The sequence below is a fragment of the Typopeltis vanoorti genome, chromosome 15, assembly GCF_054136105.1.
Source record: "Typopeltis vanoorti isolate ZY-2024b chromosome 15, IOZ_Tvanoo_1.0, whole genome shotgun sequence".
Taxonomy (NCBI): Eukaryota; Metazoa; Arthropoda; class Arachnida; order Uropygi; family Thelyphonidae; genus Typopeltis; species Typopeltis vanoorti.
In genome coordinates, this window is record NC_143563.1 from 108,992,932 (window position 1) to 109,014,253 (window position 21,322).

The 21,322-nt window shown below is 37.5% G+C and overlaps 1 protein-coding gene across 2 annotated transcripts in view; it reads right to left on the reverse strand.

Annotated features, from left to right (window-relative positions):
* Positions 1-2,252: 2,252 nt before the first annotated feature.
* The window catches only part of Rab5 (RAS oncogene family member Rab5), a 93,602-nt gene continuing 74,532 nt past the window's right edge, over positions 2,253-21,322 (reverse strand). For both annotated transcript variants that reach the window (XM_090405540.1, XM_090405541.1), the window contains exon 6: positions 2,253-2,920. In XM_090405540.1, coding sequence (XP_090261666.1) covers positions 2,817-2,920 — 104 coding nt within the window. In that variant the 3' untranslated portion in view covers positions 2,253-2,816. The remainder of the gene's footprint in view (positions 2,921-21,322) is intronic.

The window sequence follows — 21,322 nt, forward strand, 5'->3', positions numbered from 1 at the left end:
AATCAGAACTCCATGGTGGACACAGGAAGTTAAAGAGGCAGTGAAGGAAAAGAAGAAAGCATATCAAAAGTTCCTGGCAAATAAATCAGCTTTTGCTCTTAGAGAATACAGAGACAAATGTATGAAAGCGAAACACTATGTAAAACTAACTAAACAAAAGTCATGGGAAGACTTTGGCAAGAACATGGAAAATAAATATCAAGGAGGTGGTAAGATATTCTGGAGGTGGTTGAAGAAGCTTAGAAATGGAGGAAAGAGTGCTGTAAAAGGAGTTAGGGATGAGAAAAGTCATATGAAAACAGGAGAAAAAGATATCCTTGAAGTATGGAGTAATTACTTCGAAAAATTACTAAATGAAACAAGCAGTGGAGCACAGTGGTAAAAAACACTCAACAGGCATACAGTCAGGAATACATATCCATACTTGAAGAGTAGAAAAAGCCATCAAATGCTTGAAATGTGAAAAGGCAGAGTAGATGACATTCGATTTCTGGTCGAAAATCATCTATTCCTGCTGCCTTTCCACATTTAAAGCCTTTGATGGCTTTTTCTACTTCAAGTATGGATATGTATTCCTGACTGTATGCCTGTTGAGTGTTTTTTTACCACTGTGCTCTCACTGCTTGTTTCATTAACAATTTTTCAAAGTAATTACTCCATACTTCAAGGATATCTACTTCTGAAGTATGGTGGTATAAAAGTCTTACAGTGGCTGCACCGCATAGTTCAGAATGCCTGGACAGATGGACGAATTCCTGACGATTGGAAATGAGCTCTAATAGTACCCATATATAAAAAGGGAAATAAAACTGAATGTGAGAATTACAGTGGTATTTCCCTAATGAGTGTTCTTGGCAAGATCCATGCAAGTATACTTGAGAAACGGTTGAGAAGAATTGTGGAAGAAAAGCTTGGTGAAGAACAAGCTGGATTCAGGCCAAACAGAGGCTGTCAGGATCAGATCTCCACTTTACGACAAACAGTTGAGAAAGCATGGGAATATAACAAAGATCTGTATTTAAGTTTTGTCGATCTGGAAAAGGCATATGAGAAGGTGCCAAGAGAGAAGCTATTCAATACGCTACAATTATATGGTGTCAATGGGGCATTATTATGAAGCAATACTTAGTCTTTATTTGAGTTGTCAGTCAGCAGTTAGAATTGAAGTACAGGAAGATGGTTTAATGTTAATTCTGGTGTGAGACAGGGATGTACATTATCTCTTCTGTTATTCATTATCTATATAAATCACATTATGAAGGAAAGTGGTATTAAACATAATATCAAAATTGGAGATGTTAATGTCAGCTCTTTGCTTTATGCGGATGATGTTATACCTCTACAAATTTGCAAGATTCCCTGACTAAATTGAATAACTGTTGTAATAGATATGGTATAAAGGTCAGCATTAAAAAGACAAAAACAATGAAAATAGGTAGAATTGTTGAAAATGTCAACTGTGTTGTGAATGGGGAACCTGTGGAGCAAGTAAAATATTTCAACTACTTAGGCACGATTTTCACTGAAGATGGTAAATTAAATATGGAAATAGACAGCAGAACAAAGCTGGTATGGTAGGCAGGTAGGCAGTCAATTGAATAAATTTATATGGAATAAGAGAGAAATTAGTCGGAACACTAGATTAGCTATATACAAGACAGTGTTCAACCCAGTTTTAACTTATGGATCTGAGAGCTGGGTCAGAAGTAAAACACTTGAGCAAAGACTAGAGACCGCAGATATGAGAGTCCTGAGAAAGATTAGAGGCGTGAACAGATGGCATCAATGGTAATATCATATTAAAAACAAGGATATTAGGAAGAAACTTGACATTGTCAGCATCCAGGAATGCGTTAGCAGAGCTAATCTCAGGTGGTATGGTCAATAAACAGAATGGGCGAGGAAAGATTAGCAAAACAAGTGTTCTCTGCCAGGTTGGCAGGAAAATGACCCAGAGGAAGACCAAGATATAGGTGGATTGATATGGTACAAAGTGCCTTAGACGACAGAAATATAAGATCTGATAATGTTGGAGTCTTGACAAGTAACAGACTGATTTGGAGGAAAATTGTAGATAGGAAGTTAGTAATGATGTAAATTTTTCATGTAGTACTATCATATCCTGTACATCCCTTGAGGGTACATGTCAGGAATTTGATGATGATGATGATGATGATGAGTAACTACCAGTTACTATATGTTAGAGATGAACACGCTGAACATATGGAATAATGAATCATGTAACCAAAATATCAGTCTGATATTTCATTTTTTTTTTCTTTATTTAACAATAAAATATTCCAGCATTAAATATGTACACATTTTTGAGTACCTTGTACTAATGAAGTACAGTACATAAAATGATAATTTCAATATGTATATGCATTTCTTTATTTAGGATATCAAAACTATTTACATACCATACCCTTTTAATATAAAGGAAGCAATGTATAGTGCATATTACAATATTATAATTCATGCTGACAACTGTTTTAATATTAGTTTGTTTGTTTTTTTAATTTACATAATTTTTGACTGTTATTGTTCCATTTTTTCAATACTCACAGTATGGCAATTTGAATTTAAAATATAGCTTATTTTCTTTGCATGCATGAGCATCCACCCACATACCCATAACAAAAGAAGCAAAATTTTTGCATGTGCAGCATAGAAATATGAAATTTATTTTTTCCCTAAAAATTACATTATGTACAAAACTTGTTAAGGTTTTTTTTTTTTTTTTTTCTTTTTTCCCCTCACATCTGGATTAAAAATCCAAACTTGTCTATACACAGCCATCATCTGCCATGATTTAATTAGTTGCAACATTCTCTTTCAGACTGCTTCCTTTCAACTCTCTTTCTTGGACCAATATTTACACTGTTCCCATTTAGCTGATCATTTTTAGGCAATTGTTTTGCTGTACAAATTAAAAAAGAACTTTTAATAATACAAAAGAAATGATGCAAGTATAAAATAACAAGGGAAAAAATGATTAATTTTTTTGAAATCCAAAATTTAATTTCACAGAATTTCTGTTTATATATTTTTAATACTGTGGAGACCTATTATAATACAATTTCAAAATCATTTATTTTGGACTGGATCTGGAGAGTGTGTCATAGAATAAGTTGTATGCAAAAAACATTACTAATTTATTCATGTATTCAATGAAATATATATGAAAAGTAACTGTGATAACTCATTACCCAGTGTATAAGAAATGTTTAAGAAGTGTAAGAAGTGTATAAAAGAGTATATGCTGTATACTCTCTCTCTCTGATTTTAATCACATTGGACCAAAATGTTACTGTATTTAAAAGGATTCTAACAATGATGTAATGACATCCACCTGTAGCATATACCTGCCATGAAATGTCAGCCAATTGTTGTACACACAAATCATACCTTGCTGTTTCAAAAGTAGTTGTTAAGCTGACAACAGAATGAATTAAGCATGTTGAAATATCTTTTACAAATAGCAATTTTTTTTTTTTTTTTTTAATTTCCTTAAAGAAGAGCAGTGATCATCAAGATAACAGCTGGCAGAATGGTATTGAAATTAGACTATTTTCTGTAACCTGAGAAAGAAGGGGTGCCAACAGGAAGATGTGTTATTTTAAGTTAGTCAAACAGTTAGCTAAATCTGTAACCCCACTTACTGGACATATTTCATCTAATATTAAAAATTCCACTCATTTCAAATCTTTAATTCAAAATTTAGTTTTAAATAACAATATTACGGTGTGCTTTGATGTTACCTCTTTGTTTACCAATATCACCCTTTCTGACACTTGAACTTTACTGAAAAATGTTCTGTATCCATACTGGCTACTTTGCTTGAAAGGACACCATATAAATGTAGTGACAGGATAGTCATGGCTCTCCCTCTAGCCAATTTCTATATGGAACATTTTTTTTGGGGAAAAAAAACATGCCTGAGATACTGCCATTTTCAAATCTTCTATCTGGATAAGATATATTCTCTATCTGGCCACATGGCTCAAAATAATAATAGCCTGCCTTTTCTGGATACTAACTAACACATCTTCTAACACATCCTCTAACTAACATCCTCTAAATAATACTCTAACACATCTTCCCAGTGGCATTCTTTCTTTCCCAGTTTACAGAAAATTCACCCACACAGGTAGATACGTACAAAACCTCATCATCAAATTCCTGACATGTACCCTCAAGGGGTGTACAGGATATGATAGTACTACATGAAAAATTTACATCATTACTAACTTCCTATCTACAATTTTCCTCCAAATCAGTCTGTTACTTGTCAAGACTCCAATATTATCATTATCAGATCTTATATTTCTATCGTCTAAGGCACATTGCACCATATCAACATTTTCATCCTTAATCACAACCCTTGTCAACAGAGTCTCCAACCTCTGTTCTATCCAGTCTGCCCTTACAGCTGAAACCTTTATTTTCAACACCATCCTGTCCAATGGTTAAATGCTAAAAGGATTAACAAATTAGTTATTCCTTCCATCCCTCTCAACATACAGACCACAGCAATACTGTTACTATTCCTTATATACTGGATCACCTCAGAAAAAATAGCCAGCAATCTAAGAAATATAATCTGTGCACTACTTTTAAATCTCATCTGAAGCTGGCTGCTCTAATCCATTTTCCCAAGGATTCATTCCCTTTCTGTTCCAGATTTACAAGATCCTTGTTCTTACTACTTGTGGTTTTGCTGCAAGAGGGTGAAAGATAGTGCAAGTGATGAATATTGGTGCTGAAAAATAGGTTCTTTTTGAAATTCCTTTAGTGTTAATTATGTCATTCTTTTTGCATCATTATGAGTGTTTGTGTGATTAACTTTAAGGGTAGTGTATTTAATTTTCTGATTTTTAAAGGTTTAATATTTATTTTCTTGTACACTGTGCAGCACGGTGCCAATGCACAAAACCATGGTAGGAAATTTTAATGAGTGAATACATTTACTGCAGCATGTGCAAAATGTATGGCCTTCACAGAACATGAGATTTTTGGAAGGAGAACGAAACTAGAGAACATGCCTCCCAAAAGTGTTTTGTGAGCAAATGCCAGAAATGTGAAGAGAGTAAGAAGAGTGATAAAGATGAGTTGTAAGATGAAATGCATGATAATGCGATTAGTGTAGTAGTTAGTGTTGCAAGCAGTATGAGTGACTGTATGAATGACAGTGGAAAATGAAGAGAATGACCAAGTGATAATGGAAAAGAGAGCCCACTTATGTGGAGTTCTTCACAGAACAAAACATGAGATTGAGTAGTTGGAGAAATGCATGACAGATAATATGACACAGAAGTGAAAGAAAGGGGAGATAAAGCAGAGCATGAAAGAGCAAAAGCAAAAAAATAAGGATCAGATTTTGTATGGTGATTCATTGATACAATGAGTCCTTGAGGAAAGTGTGACAAAATCATGTGTTCCTGAAGCTAAGATAAAAGATGTTAGTGATGCTGTACGGATACAGAGAGTTAAGGGGAAAGAGATGTTTATTTTAGTTGGTACAAATAATTTAGCATGTAACAAGTGTGGTATGCAAGAGTTGTTGCTAGTACATGTGAAAACGAGTGAGAAAGTAAATGTTGTGAGTCTGTTACCACAGCACAATAGAGGTGAGCTAAGACAGAGAGCTATGATTGGGAATGAGTCAGTGAGCTGATTGTGCAGGAGGAATGGTGTGGAGTTTGTGGACTTGTGGAGTGAGTTTGATGGAAGCAAGGATTTATATAAGGATGGCATGCATCGAAATGGATTTGGTGTCAGGAGACTTGAGAAAGTGTTGTTCAGTGAAAGTTTAGAAGAACGAAGTCAGGGAATTTTTTATTTTTTTGGGGGGGGGGGGGGGGGAGAGTTTCCAGGCAACTTACAGGTTAGTAAGTGGGAGAGTGATTACAAGATGCAAAATGTAGCACACCAGGTTAACTTTAGTGGACTATGTAACACAAGGATAAACATATTCAAAATAAGGTTGAGCAGTTTTTGGCATTGATTAGCACAACTTGGCTAAATGTTATACACATTGGTGAGACGTGGTTGACTAAGGATTAGGCATAGAATGTTTTCAGAGAGGACAGAGAGGGGGGGGGCTGCTAATGATAGCATAGGAATTAAAGCCAAAAATAACAGAAGTACATGATGGGGACAGGGCAGTTCATTTGAGGCTATCTGGTGTGATAGGGACCATATAATCCATAGGGTACGAGAGAGAATGTAGACGACATGAACTCACAAATTAGCATGATGGGCACAAGTAGAGTAATTATTATTAGGGATTTCTACTATGGAGAAATGGATTGGGAGGATGAATGGTCACAGGCATGGAAAGAAATGGAATTTATACAGCTGCTGAGAAATAGTTACCTGAGGCAATATGTATGGAGGAGAAAACAAGGTTCAACAGTGCTAGATCTGATCACAGCATCAGAGAACTTAATGCTAACCAATCTAGCTACGCTACCTCCGATTGGAGAAAGTGATCGTGTAGTCTTGACCTGAGAGATTGCCAGACATGCAGAATTTTCTATTAAGAAAGGATATAAGTGGAATTACATAGCAACTAATTATGACAAGCTGAGAGGTCAGCTTTCAGCAGAGCCACGGCATACGAAGTTGGAGGGGAGAGATGGTGGTGGTACATGGGAGGTGGTCAAAGAGTGTTTGAAGAAAACAGTATCTGAATGTATACACAGAGTCAGAAGGATAAATCAGATAGGAGTTAGATGGATGAATAGCTTCATTAAGCAGTAGTTGCGCATAAAGAAAAGGATGAGGAGGGATTATAAAGAAAAACGTGATTAACTTGCCCATGAGTAGTATAAAGCTAGCTGATGAGGCCAAAAGCAACCCTAAAGAGTTCTTTTGCTATAGAAAGTAAAAGGAGAAATGACTATGGGAGGATGACTTTAAAAAGTGCTGATGGTGAGGTAACAGAAGCAAGTCAAATAGTTGAATTACTGAGTAAGCATTTTGCAATAGTATACCATCTAGGTGATGACAGTGCAATGTGGAAAAGATGTGACACTGAGTGATAGAAGAATGGAGTTTGGAGAAATGGAAGTGCTTAAAATATTGCAGAACCTCAATATGAACAACAAAGCCATGGGATTAGATGGCATATCAGTCCATGTATTATGAGAATGTGCAAGGGAATTATCAGTTAATTTGACCAGGCTGTTTAATTTAAGCTCAGTACTGGAAAAAAGAAATGGTTCTGCAAAAGGAAAGAAATGGCAACGACAACAGCACCAGCCTATGGCTTTAGGCAACTGGAACATTTTCTCTCTGACAGGGAAGGAGTTGGAACTGGTCGAAGAAGCCAAGTGCTACTGGCTAGACTTAGTCGGGCTTTCTTTGACCAAGAGGAGAGCTCTGGAACTGTCGACCTAGATAAGGGGTGGAAGCTCTACTACTCTGGTGTGAGCCCGACAATGTCTGCTCAGGCGGGTGTGGGGATACTCACAAGCTCCCAGCTGTCAGACTGTGTTGCTGAGTGGATCCCATTGGGGGGACGGATATGTGTGTTAAGGCTTCAGAGGAAAAACCATGATTTGGCTGTGGTGCAAGCCTATGCACCTAATCTGGAGTCAGAATACTCTGCCTTCCTAGAGGAAGTGGATGCTGCTTTTGACAGGGTGACAGACATGGAATCAGTCCTGCTAATGGGTGACTTCAATGCACATGTTGGAACAGATGACCAGACATGGAGGGGTGTGGTTAGGAGGAATGGTGCCCCTGACCTTAACATGAATGGGTTGAAATTATTGGACTTCTGCTGTACTAACAGCTTGTCCATAATGAATACCTTCTTCCAGCACCAAGAAGTCCATAAGCATACCTGGTACAGGGATACACTAGAACAAAGGTCTCTGATTGACTTCTTTATAGTCTCAGCAGACCTATTTTCCTCAGTGTTGGACGTTCGTGTGAGAAGAGGGGCAGAAATGTCAACTGACCACCACCTTGTTGTGTGCACTCTACAGCTTCAGAAACCAGATGCTACCATCAACGCTGGTAGGTCTAAGCAGCTATACTGCGTGAAATGGGAGACATTGGAAAATGAGGCTGTGAGGAAGAATTTTGCAGATGACATTTCCTCCAGGTTCAAAGAGATTCCCAAGCATACTGCAGATGTTGAGGAGGAGTGGAAGCTATTCAGAACAGCTGTCACTGCCTCTGCACTCTCATGCTGTGGCAGAAAGCGGCTTGGCGTGGCAACAGGCAGTGAGAAAAGGACACCTTGGTGGAACCAAGAAGTCCAAAAAAAAACTGTCCAGGCAAAAAAGGAGTCAAAAAATCCATCTCAGGTCACCTGAGATGCATTTGCGGTATGCTGAGGCATGAAAAGCTGCTGCTGAGGCAGTAAAGACAGCAAAGCAGAAGGCTTGGGAATCCTTTGGAGAAAGATTAGACTCATCCTATACAAATGCAAACAAAGTATTCTGGCAGACCATCTGCCGCCACCTTCGAGGGAAGAAATCGTGCACAGCAAGGGCAATTAAGGCCTCTGATCGTGCACTTTTAACAACTGAGAAGGATATCCTCCACAGATGGAGGGAATACTTCGAGAGCCTTCTTAACCCAGGTGGCCTAGCAGTTGTGGACATCCAAGAGGTGCAGATCGGGGCAATGACTAGTCTCACAGCAGAAGAGGTCCATTTAGCAATAAAATCGCTAAAATCGGGCAAGGCTGCTGGCGATGATGAAATTCGGCCCAAAATGCTAAAAGCCTTAAATTGAGACAGCGTTCTCTGGCTGACTCGAGTGTGTCAGGCTACTTGGATATCTGGGTGAGCATCAAAGCAATGGCAGACAGGCATAATAATACCAGTCTTCAAGAAGGGAGACCAAAAGGATTGCAGTAACTATCGTGGCATCTCTCTGCTCAGCCTGCCTGGGAAAGTGTATGCTAAGTGCTTGGAAAGACGATGCAGGAGCATAGTTGAGTCAAAGTTCCAGGAAGAACAATGTGGCTTTCATCCTGGTAGAAGCACAACTGACCAAATCTTCACTTTAAGGCAAGTCTTTGAGAAATCTTGGGAATATGCCAAGAATGTCTACACATGTTTTGTGGACTTGCAGAAGGCATATGACCAGGTTCCTTGGGATAAGCTTTGGCAAGTAGTACAGGAGTATGGAGTGGATGGCCAACTATTAGCTGCCATCAAGTCCTTGTATGAATGCCCAGGGTTTTGTGTCAGGGTAAACAGCACAAAGTCTGAACCTTTCACAGTCTCCATCGGCCTGCACCAAGGGTGTGTTCTGTCAACCCTCCTTTTCATAATATTTATGGACTAGATTGATAGGCACAGCCGAGGCAGTGAGTGTGTCAGAATTGGAAGATGTAGCATTAGACGTCTGCTTTTTGCAGATGACCTAGTTCTGCTTAACTCTTCCACAGATGACCTCCAGTGGACCCTGGATAGGTATGTAGCTGTTTGTGCAGATGCTGGAATGAAGAAAAATGGCCAAAACTGAAACATTTGTGGCCTCAAGACAACCATCCCGGTGCACTCTACATGTAAGTGGAGTCCCAATGAGGCAGGTGAAGAAGTTTAAATACCTTGGGTCCATATTCACGAATGATGGAAAATGGGACATAGAGCTAGATACTCGAATTGGCTTAGCAAGCTCAATATTGTGGGAGCTTGGCCGTTCGGTAGTACTGAAGTGGGAGTTAAGCCAGAAGGCAAAGCTGGCTGTCTTCAATACAGTCTATGTCCACATCCTCACCTATGGTCATGAGAGTTGGGATGACCGAAAGAATGCGGACACGAATCCAAGTGGCTGAAATGAGGTTCCTTCGAGGGGTTGCGGGGCTGACAAGACTCGACAGAGTCAGAAGCTCTGCAATTTGGGAAATCCTCAATACACAACCGCTGCTTCTCCGTGTTGAGAGATCACAGTTACGTTGGTACGGGCACCTGGTCAGAATGCCACAAGAGAGGCTCCCTCAGCAGGCCCTCTTTGCCAAGCCAGAGGGTGGGAGGCCACGTGGAAGGCCAAGGACTCGCTGGATAGATTATATCCAAAACCTTGGGTGGACACGTTTGGGAATCCCACCAGAACACCTGAGCTTGGTGGCAGAGGATCGTGACCATTGGAAGTTCCTCTTGCAGCTGTTGCCCCCACAACCCAATTAGGAAAGGTGGGCCTTGAAGATGTATGTACTGGAAAGGTAGCAATGGAGTGAAAAGAGAGCAAAATAGTCCCACTGCATAAAAGAGACTCCGAGACAGATGTAGCAAACTATAGGTGAATCAGCATATTCACTAACAGGATTCAGTATTTAGTTCTCTGTTGTTTAATTTGTATATCAATGATATAGGAAATGATTTGACAGGAAATATTCAGTTGTTTTCTGCTGATGCTAAACTGGGAAAAGCAATAGTAAATGAAGGTAATGAAGAGATTCTTCAGGAAGACTTAGACTAATAGCATGGGCAAAGGTAAATGGCAGTCAGTTTAATGTGGCCAAGTGTAAGGTGATGCACTATGGGAAGAGATCAGAAGCTGTGTAATAACTGATGTAACTGAACTGCAGGAAACTGATAAGGTTAGGGACTTGTGGAGAGGGAGTTGAAGTTTAGAGGGCATATTGCAAAAGTAACCTAAATAGAATATCAGATTACATGGTTGTTGAAGAATACACCAACAAGCAGGGATAGAGAGATTATTGTCCTCCCATATAAGGCTTTAATAAGACTACATCGGGATTACTGCACACAGATATGGACATTTGGATTCTGTAGGTATGAAGAAGTGGTGTAGAGGATCCAGTGTTGAGTGACAAAGATTGTAGGTCTGTGGAATGCTCCCTATGAGAATAGATTGGTCTGTAGGCTTTAAAAATTAGCTAATAGGTGAAAAAGGGGAGACTTGAAAAAAGCATTTAAGTTATTAAAAGGGTTTTATAGGATTGACCGTGAAGATTTTTTTTTTCAGTACATGAAGAAGGGAGAGAACAAGAGGTCACCAGTGGAAGTTGTGAGAATGTGGTTATCAAGGGCATTAGAACTAGATTTTTTTTGCTTTAAGGATGATTATTGGTTAGAATGGGTTGCCAGAGGTGGTTGTGTGCATTTCATCAGTGAATGAGTTGCAGGAGTGGTATGGCAGGTATTGTGGAAATGATGGTGTGTGAATAATGGATCTCCCATGATGAGTCTTATGACTCCAGAGATACCTGTATAATGATAATAATAACAACTTATCAATAGAAAAGGGGTTGGTAAATCCCTTTATGTTTTAAAAGCCGGGTATGACACTCGGATCGAAATTCATCGAAAACCATAGAGTTTCATGCTGAAAAAACTATCGGCAGGCCCAAGTGTAAATGATCGCTTGGGTAGTACCACACCAGGGCAACTCCGAGCAAAGGTGGCGCAAGCTCCCTCACTAACTTTAATATTCTCTCATAATGTAAAAGCCAACTCCTAAGAGATGTATATATATTGTTTTACATTATGAGAAGAGGTCACTACCCAGACCGGTTTCAATAACTTATCATATTATGGTCAAATTGAGAGATATGCCAACATCTGCAAAGAAGAACATAAAGAATACATCTGCTGCCACCTCAATGGTCAGTCAGGTCTACCTGACCATGCCCTGGATACCTTACACAGAATCAAATGAAAGAAACTACTATGCTTCACTGCAACAAATATAAACTTAATACTTATTTCAGAATCAGCAACACATTTGAAAAACCAATCTAATCTTAATATTGTTGTGTTAAATTTCCCAAAACAAATCTTGGGAAATTTAACTTAATTCTTAGGCCTCCAATCCAATAGCATCCAATAGAGGGTACTTTCATAGGACTTTAGCCTTTTAGTCTAATTTTGTCCACTCACTGTTTTGTGTGCGCTTTTATGATTTTAAGATTGTATCCCTGATGATGCTTTTGTGACAGATGAAATTTAGGATCCATTAAACTTGTGTTTAATTGTTTCTCCATGTTGTATTCATACCATTAAACCTAATAATGAATTTAAACCATCACATAAACATAAATACTGTACTTGTAGCTGGTGCTTAGATGGGGCTGGTCACTTAACCAGTACACTGCTGTGGGTGCCACTGGATTATGGATAATTGTTTGTCATGATGTACAGTCAAGGGCTTTCTGTTTTGCTTCTGTGAGACAGAACCACTGGTTCTTTAGGTCGTGTTCAATTTGCTAATCCCAGGTTTTCTTAGTAGCAGCTGGTTGTGTCTTCAGTGTGCAGGTTGTTGCCTCAATAGTAGTTGATGCACACATGCCCAAACCAACAAAGTCTATGTGTTTGAAATTCTTCTTCAATTATGGGTTGGTTGTCACACTAAGTCCTGATGGTAGTGTTTCAGATATGGTGGAGTAGTGATATTCAAAGTATGTTATGGAGGCATCACATTTGAAATGGCTCTAGTTTAAGTCAGTTTTAAAAAGTGTCCAAGTTCTGATCCATAAAGGAGGTTAGGCATGATCAGTGAGTGAAAGAAGCACATCTCTGTTTTGAGTGAGATGTGATATTTTTTCCATAGGCACCAATTTAGTGAACCAAAGGCAGTGGTTTTCAGGCCAATTCTGTTGTGTACTTCTGCTGTTGATGCAGTTTTCCTTGTTTGTATGAGTGAACCGAATATTTGAATTGGTTCACCTGCTCAATTTGGGTGCCATGAGGGTAAACAGTGCAGAGTGGCCCATCAGTTGTCATGGCCTTTGTTCTGTCAATATTAATTTGTAGTCAAATCATTTTCAAAGATGGTGCTGTCATCAGTAAACATAAGATCAGTTAAATTTTTTGTTTTTTGCTGTACTGCACTCCACATTTACTAGTGAAGGCCTGTCGCATGATAGCATCAACAGTGTTGAATAGCAATGGTGAGATTATACAGCCCTGTTGGATGCCTGTGCCAATAGAAAACTCTGCTGAGTGCTCATTTTTGATGTGGTCACAGCTACTGGAGTTGGTATAAGTTTACTTGTAGCTAGAAAAAAATAACTCTTAACCCATTCATGGTAATTTTTTAATCCTAATATGCCAAGTCCAGTCTTAAGACTTATAAAATGTCAGCAAAAATTATTAAAAAACATTTCTGCCTATGCTTTTGTTGTGATGTGATGTACAGCAAATGATCAATACAAATAACAGTTAAAAGTTAATACTAAAGTCACTGGTAATTTGTCTGCTTGCTTAGACTCTGTATCTACAAAAGACACAGAAGTTCTTGATATAAGAACTCAAGAACTGGCAAATCCAATGTCCAGTTTCTGCTTCAGTGTAAGAAAATGCTATGCAACGAAGTTTATATCCTAATTCACTTAGGACAATAAATTCTTCCTGGATGGTGAACAACTATGCTTATTGGAATTGGAAGTTTATCTTCCACTTGGTTAAACTATAATAAATTAGTTTAATCCTTTATCCAAGAGTAAGCAAACAAAGTTTGCGCCTGAAGTATCTTCAGGACTGAGGCAACTCGTAGTTTTTGGTTTTATCACTAAAACCAAAGTTCTAAAATGGGTAGGTTTAACACCTTTGAAAGCAAGAACAGAAAAATATGCTAGTAGATTTTGCTAGCTGCCAAGTGGGCACACATTGCACAAAACAGAATGATGTCCAACATCTTTCTCTAAATCCAGAGTAATTTAATAATAAGGCGGTACACCTTTTGGCAACACGTATAAGTAAATATGACCTCTTCATTGCTTCTGCCTTAGTATCATCTCTTCTAGGTCTGGCTCCCACTGATGAAACCTCAATAAAGGTCAAAACCGGTCTGGGTAGTGGCCCTTAATGCATAGCATTATACATATCCGCAAGGAGATGTGCTTTGCATTATGAGAGATACAGAGACAAGGAGTGATGAGAGCTTGGTCAACCTTTACTATTAGTCACCTCAGTCCTGAAGATACTTCAGGCACAAACTTTTGTTTGCTTACACTTGGATAAAGGATTAAACTAAATTTATTATAGACTATGCTTATTCATGCCGAATTTTGCAAATTACATACAATTTCTGAGGAAACTGAATTTTTTAAAAGATGACAGTTTTTTTATTTTTATTTTTTTTTTTTTTAATGGGGAAAAAATTTAAAAGGAATGTCAAAACATTTTAAAGAAAATTCCATAATATGCAACTTTAGTGTTTTTACAAAAATGATTACAAATTTCAGCAGGAAACTTCAGGTTTTGCCTATATCACTAAAACCAAAGTTCTAAAATGGGTAGGTTTAACACCTACCCATTTTAGCAAGAACAGAAAAATATGCTGGCCTGTGGAGAGTAGATTTTGCTAGCTGCCAAGTGGCCACAAACTGCACAAAACAGAATATTTCTGATTTAATGAAAATAATAATAATTTCACCAACTACAGTATATTAATATAACCTATTAATCATTTTGTGATTGGAAATTTGGGAAATAACATTAAAAAAAGGGCAGATTCTTGGGCGAATACATTTTTTTGTGTAGTGAAAGGATTTTGCATAATTTGTCAAGCCTTGTTTGCGAGTGCATTCTAAAATTAAGAACTTCTAATTTACATGTATATGCCAGGTGCCTGTGTAGCCTTGTGGAAGTGGCATTTGCATTCATTGCACTAAGACTCCCAACGAAATACTGTTCTAAGTTCAATTCTAGTTAATGACTAGATGAACTTTCTCTAAGCCTTTCCTCAACTGGTCCCTGATTTAATTAATTGCTGGCAAGGTCAGGATGAGTTTTCCCCCACACAGGATGCAGGTTTACAACTCAACATCTGGAGGAAATTGACCATAGAACCCACAATATTGTTGCAGATACTAGTACAAGTGTTGCACTACAAATCCAGATACTCATAAACTATTTGTTTTTTGATATGACATAAGGGAATTTGGAATCCCCACAAAATTTATTTATAATTATGTAAAATTTAATTACACGAGTTAAGTAGGGGGTGCTTAAGAGACAAAGCTGTATAACTAAGAAAAGACCTCACATAGCCTTTAAAGGAATGCGGTGAACCGACCAGGGCTTCTGACCTGATGTCCAATCCTCACCTTCTCGTGGTGCACCCTGTTGGGTATCTACTTGGATACTGAACGAATGAGGATGGGCTGGCAATATGGGATTTAGCCGACCAAATTGTATTCTTATTGGTTAAACCAAAATAAAAAATGATGGTATAACATGACAAACTTTCATGCCAGATGGGGAGTTGCCTGGTTAAACAAGGCCCCTGTTGTTTTTGCCAGGTAACCAGGGCAAACAGCGAAAAGTCAGCTACTGAAACAAATCTGAAAGCACACCCCAACTCAACATCGCCAGAGTTAAAGATCAGTACTATCAACATAAGTCTAAATGGCAAAGAAATGGAGCTATCTGAGGAATTAGATAAGTACCAGATTGACATAATAGGGGTGACTGAAACAAAAAATGACAAAAACTGGTGAGATCTTCCTGAGCAATAAATACAAAATGTTATATTCAGAAAATGACAATCAAGGAAAAGAAGGAGTAGCCACAGCATTCAACACTAAAAATGAGGCTAATCTTCTTGAATGGCAGTCAGTCTCAAGTAGAGTAATGTGGGCAAATATGAGAATGGGGAACTGAACAATGAGACTTATTTGTGCCCATGGTGCCACAGAAGGTTCTACTAAGGTAGAAGTGGAGGAATTTTTTGAGACTTTAGACAAAGCAACTGACACAATGAAAAAGGAAAAATTGGTCCTTGTTGGGGATCTAAATAGCAGAGTAGAAAATGATTGTCAGACATACAAAAATATTTTGGGAAAATTTGGAGAAAAGAGTAAAGCTAATAATAATGGCAAATACCTGTTGGATTTCTGCTCAGGACATGGACTGGTTATTACTAACACCATGTTCCAACATAAAAATGTGCACAAATTCACATGGAGAGAAGAGGCAAAGAATAAGAAAAGTCTCATTGACTATGTTATTGTTGATAGTGATGTTTTCTCCCTGGTGCAGGATACCAGAGTGTACAGAGGATTTGAAATTGGAAGTGATCACTATTTAGTCTTGAGCAGGATAAAATTGAATTTCATATTGAAAAGAATAACATGCAAGAAAGTTTTAAAGTGAATAAAAGTTGAGCAGCTCTCAGATGTGACCTGTAGACTAAAATAAACAAAGATTATTGAAGAAAAAATGTAAGAGTTTGAGAACAGAAATCAAACTTTGGAGATTGAGTGGCAAACTCCGAAGAAAACATTGATTGATTATGCCAGAGAGTCATGTGGTGAGGTTGTCTGCAAGGATAAAAAAAAATCAGAACTCCCTGGTGGACACAGGCAGTGAAGGAAAAGAAGAAAGCATATCAAAAGTTCCTGTAAATAAGTCAGCTTTTGCTCTTAGAGAATATAGAGACAAATGCAAGAATGATAAACACTGTGTAAAAACTAGATAAACAAAAGTCATGGGAGGACTTTGGCAAGAATATAGAAAATAAATTACAAGAAGGTGGCAAAATATTCTGGAGGTTGTTGCAGAAGCTTAGGAATGGAGGAAAGAGTGCTGTAAAAGGAGTTAGAGAATGATATAGGTGACATGAAAATGGCGAGAAAAAAGATATCCTTGAAGTATGGAGTAATTACTTTGAAAAACTGCTAATGAAACAAGCAGTGATGACAGCATCAGTGGTAAAAAAACACTGACCAGTCATGCAGTCAGGAATTCATATCTACAACTTGAAGTAGAAAAAGCCATCAAAGGTTTGAAATGTGGAAAGGCAGCAGGAGTAAATGATATTCAACCAGAAATGCTGAAGTATGGTGGTATAAGAGTCTTACAGTGGCTGCACTGCATAGTTCAGAAAGCCAGGACAAGAGGGACGAATTCCCGATGATTGGAGTAGAGCTCTCATAGTACCCATATAAAATATATAAAAAGGGGAAATAAAATTGAATGTGAGAGAATTACAGAGGTATTTCCCTACTGAGTGTTCCTGGCAAGATCTATACAAGTATACTTGAAACGGTTTGAGAAGAATTGTGGAAGAAAAGCTTGGTGAAAAACAAGTTGGATTCAGGCCAAATAGAGGCTGTCAGAATCAGATCTTCACTTTATGACAAATAGTCGAGAAAGCATGGGAATATAACAAAGATCTGTATTTAAGTTTTGTTGATTTGGAAAAGGCATATGACAAGGTGCCAAGAGAGAAGCTATTCAATACTCTGCAGTTATATGGTGTCAATGGGGCATTATAACAAGCAATACTTAGTCTTTATTTGAGTTGTAAGTCAGCAGTTAGAATTGAAGGAAGTACAAGAAGATGGTTTAATGTTAAATCTGGTGTGAGACAAGGATGTACATTATCACCTCTGTTATTCATTATCTATATGGATCACATTATGAAGGAAAGTGGTATTAAACATGATATCAAAATTGGAGGTGTTAATGTCAGCTCTTTGCTTTATGTGGATGATGTTATACTTCTAAATAAATCTGCTACAAGTCTGCAAGATTCTCTGACTAAATTGAATAGCTGTTGTAATAGATATGGTATGAAGGTCAGCAATAAAAAGACAAAGACAATGAAAATAGGCAGAATCATTGAAAATGTCAACTGTGTTGTGAATGGAGAACCTGTGGAACAAGTAAAACATTTCAGCTATTTAGGCACGATTTTTACTGAATATGGTAAATTAAATATAGAAATAGACAACAGAATCAGCAAAGCTGGTATGGTGGGAAGTCAATTGAATAAGTTCAGTTCAAACCAGTTTTAACTTATGGATCTGAGAGCTGGATCAGAAGTAAAACACTTGACCAAAGACTAGAGACCGCAGATATGAGAGTCCTGAGAAAGATTAGAAGCGTGAACAGATGGCATGAATGGAAATATCATATTAAAAATGAGGATATTAGGAAAGAACTTGACATTGTCAGCATCCAGGAATGCATTAGCAGAGCTAATCTCAGGTGGTATGGTCACTTAAATAGAATGGGAGAGGAAAGATTAGCAAAACAAGTGTTTTCTGCCAGGTTGGCAGGAAAACGACCCAGAGGAAGACCAAGATATAGGTGGATTGATACGGTACGAAGTACCTTAGACGATAGAAATATAAGATCTGATAATGTTGGAGTCTTGACAAGTAACAGACTGATTTGGAGGAAAATTGTAGATAGGAAGTTAGTAATGATGTAATTTTTTTCATGTAGTACTATCATATCCTGTTCACACCTTGAGGGTACATGGCAGGAATTTGATGATGATGAAGTAAAAATGATTCATCAACATTACATGAAAGGTAAATATTCAAGGATAACTCCCTTGAATTACCTGAGGCAATATGTATGGAGGAGAAAACAAGGTTCAACAGTGCTAGATCACCTGAAGTGATCTAGCAATTCACAAGGAATCAGCAGACTGACAAAGATCAGTTGAAGTCAGCTGCGTGGAGAGTGTTTTCGCTTTTCAACCAATATGCCATGGGTTTGAATCCCTTGTGGGAACAAAGTGAATGAAAAAAATTTCCGTATTTAGTTGTTACAATATGTAGTTTCCACCATACTAATATTTAGGTAATCCAGTTCACCCATCTGTGGTACTGATGTATAAATTTTATTAGGATGAGATTGACATAAAAAAGAGATATTCTATTACACTGCTAGTCAATATTCATCTACAAAAAGCAATTAGATTGAATTAAATGGAAAAACAACTATGAAGTATTTTGCGTATGCCAATGACATGGACATAGAACAAGACGACTAGTTTATTAAACAGGATCTGGAAAATGAGAACTGATGGGGTCGGGGTATGGACCTTAAGGCCAGGTTAGAGGGTCGAATTATCGATCACACAAGTAGAGTTTTCATAATACCCATCTATAATAAGGAAAATAAAACTGAAAGTGACAATTACAGAGGAATCTTCCCTACCATGTGTTCTTGGTAAGACTTATACAAGTATACATGAAAAACAGCTAACATTACTTGTGAAAGGGAAACTTGTAAAAGAACAAGCTGGATTCATCGGTACACAATAAATAACGGAAAAAACTCACGTAGAAAGATTATTTATTAGTATAATTTTCACCTGTGTGTCACAGGCATCCTCAGTACATTAAGCTCAAAATTAAACACTAACTGACAATTCCAAAAAGTGCCACCTAAGTAGCTGGTGTAAGATAACTAAAAAGGTCAATAACTTTCCTAAAAAAAAAAAAAAAAAAATTAATACAATAAAAAGTTAGGAAAGATTCGCTGATTTGTAAAGTACTATCTCCCATAAAGTGGACAGACGTAAGCCGTCGGATCTGTTTAAGTTAGGAGAATGAAGTAGAGTTTCACATGTTTCTTTATAAAGGCGTTCCATGAGAAACTGACTTTTGTGAAGAACTCTTGTCTTTCTCCAATGAACTCTGTGTCTAGTGAAGATGGCATGTTCAGAAAGTCCAGACTTTTCAGGTTTAAAGTATTCAATATAAGATTGGTGTTCTTCTAGCCGAATAGAGGCAGATCTTCCCGTTTGTCCGAAATAAGATAATCCACAAGAGCACGGAATCTGGTAGACACCTGGATGATTAAGATGTGGAAGCTTGTCCTTAGGAGAAGTGAGAAAGGTGGAGATTTTTCTAAACGGTCGAAAGGCAACAAAAATATTCAGTGATTTTAAAACTTTTGCTATACGTTCACTGATGCCTTGTACATAAGGGATAGTAATGCGCATTATTTCCTCTGTGTTTGAAGAGGAAGACATATTAAAACTACTCAGAGTTCTTTCAATGAAGCAATTCTTATAACCATTAGATAGAAAGGAAGAAGTTAATGTATTGTAGTTCTTTCTGTAAAAGATTGTCTGTAGAACAAAAGGAGTGGGCCCGATGAACCAGTGTTTTAATAGTTCCTGCCTTTTGACTGGGATGGTGATGAGATTCCGCATGGATATAATGGCCTGTATGAGTCTTCTTTCTATAAACTGAGAAATGTAGGTTACCATCTGGTTGGCGAAGAATTAGAAGATCTAAAAAGGCTAACTGCTTATTTGATTCTATTTCTAGGGTAAACTTGATCCTAGGATGAAATGCGTTTAACTTAGTGAGAAATTGTTGAAGTTCATCAGAAGAGCCATTCCATACAGCAAAAATGTCATCGACATATCTGAACCAATGCGTAGGTCTGGGAGAAATATTGTCAAAGATACGTTGTTCAAAATGTTCCAAAAAGAAATTGGAGATAGCAGAAGAAAGAGGATTACCCATTGCTGTTCCTTCAATTTGTTGATACAACTTATTTTTAAAGGAAAAATAACCAGAATTTATTACAAAATCAAATACGTTTACAATATCCGAAGGAAATTCCTGTTGTAGTAATTCAATACTTTCCGAAAGAGGCACATTTGTAAATAAAGAAACAACATCTAAACTGATCATGATATCAGAAACGTCCAAATGAAGATCTGAAATTTTATTTTTGAAATCCAAAGTATTTTTTATTTAAGTGTCAGTTCTTCTAGTTGAAGAGGAGAGTAAATTAGATAAAAATTTTGAGATTTTGTAAGTGGGGCACCCTATACAATCTACGACTGGTCTCAACGGAATGCCTGGTTTATGAACTTTCGTAAGACCATACAATCTAGGTGGACGACCGAAGAAGGTTTTAAGTTTTTTCTTTTGATCTTCATTCCATGTAGATACATTATCTGTAAGAGAATTAAGTCTCTTCAATTGACTCCGGGTAGGATCCGATGTAAGAGGCCTATAAGTTGAATAGTCGCGAAGTAAAAGAGACATTTTTCTCTCATATTCCTTCCTATCTTGAATCACTATAGCCTTCCCCTTATCAGCTTTCGTAATTATTAAATTATTGTTATTCTTCAGTGATTTCAATGCTTTAAACTCAGAGTAAGAAAGATTAGGACGAGGAGGCTTTGCATGAAAAAGAATTTGTGCACATTCAAAACGTAATCTGTTGGCTGTTTTTTGGGATAAGGATCGAATACCCCTGTATGAAAATACCCATGGAACGCCTTTATAAAGAAACATGTGAAACTCTACTTCATTCTCTTAACTTAAACAGATCCGACGGCTTACGTCTGTCCCCTTTATGGGAGATAGTACTTTACAAATCAGCTAATCTTTCCTAACTTTTTATTGTATTAATTTTTTTTTTTTTTTTTTTTTTTTTTTAAAGGAAAGTTATTGACCTTTTTAGTTATCTTACACCAGCTACTTAGGTGGCGCTTTTTGGAATTGTAAGTTAGTGTTTAAATTTGAGCTTAATGTACTGAGGATGCCTGTGACACACAGGCGAAAATTATACTAATAAATAATCTTTCTACGTGAGGTTTTTCCGTTATTTATTGTGTA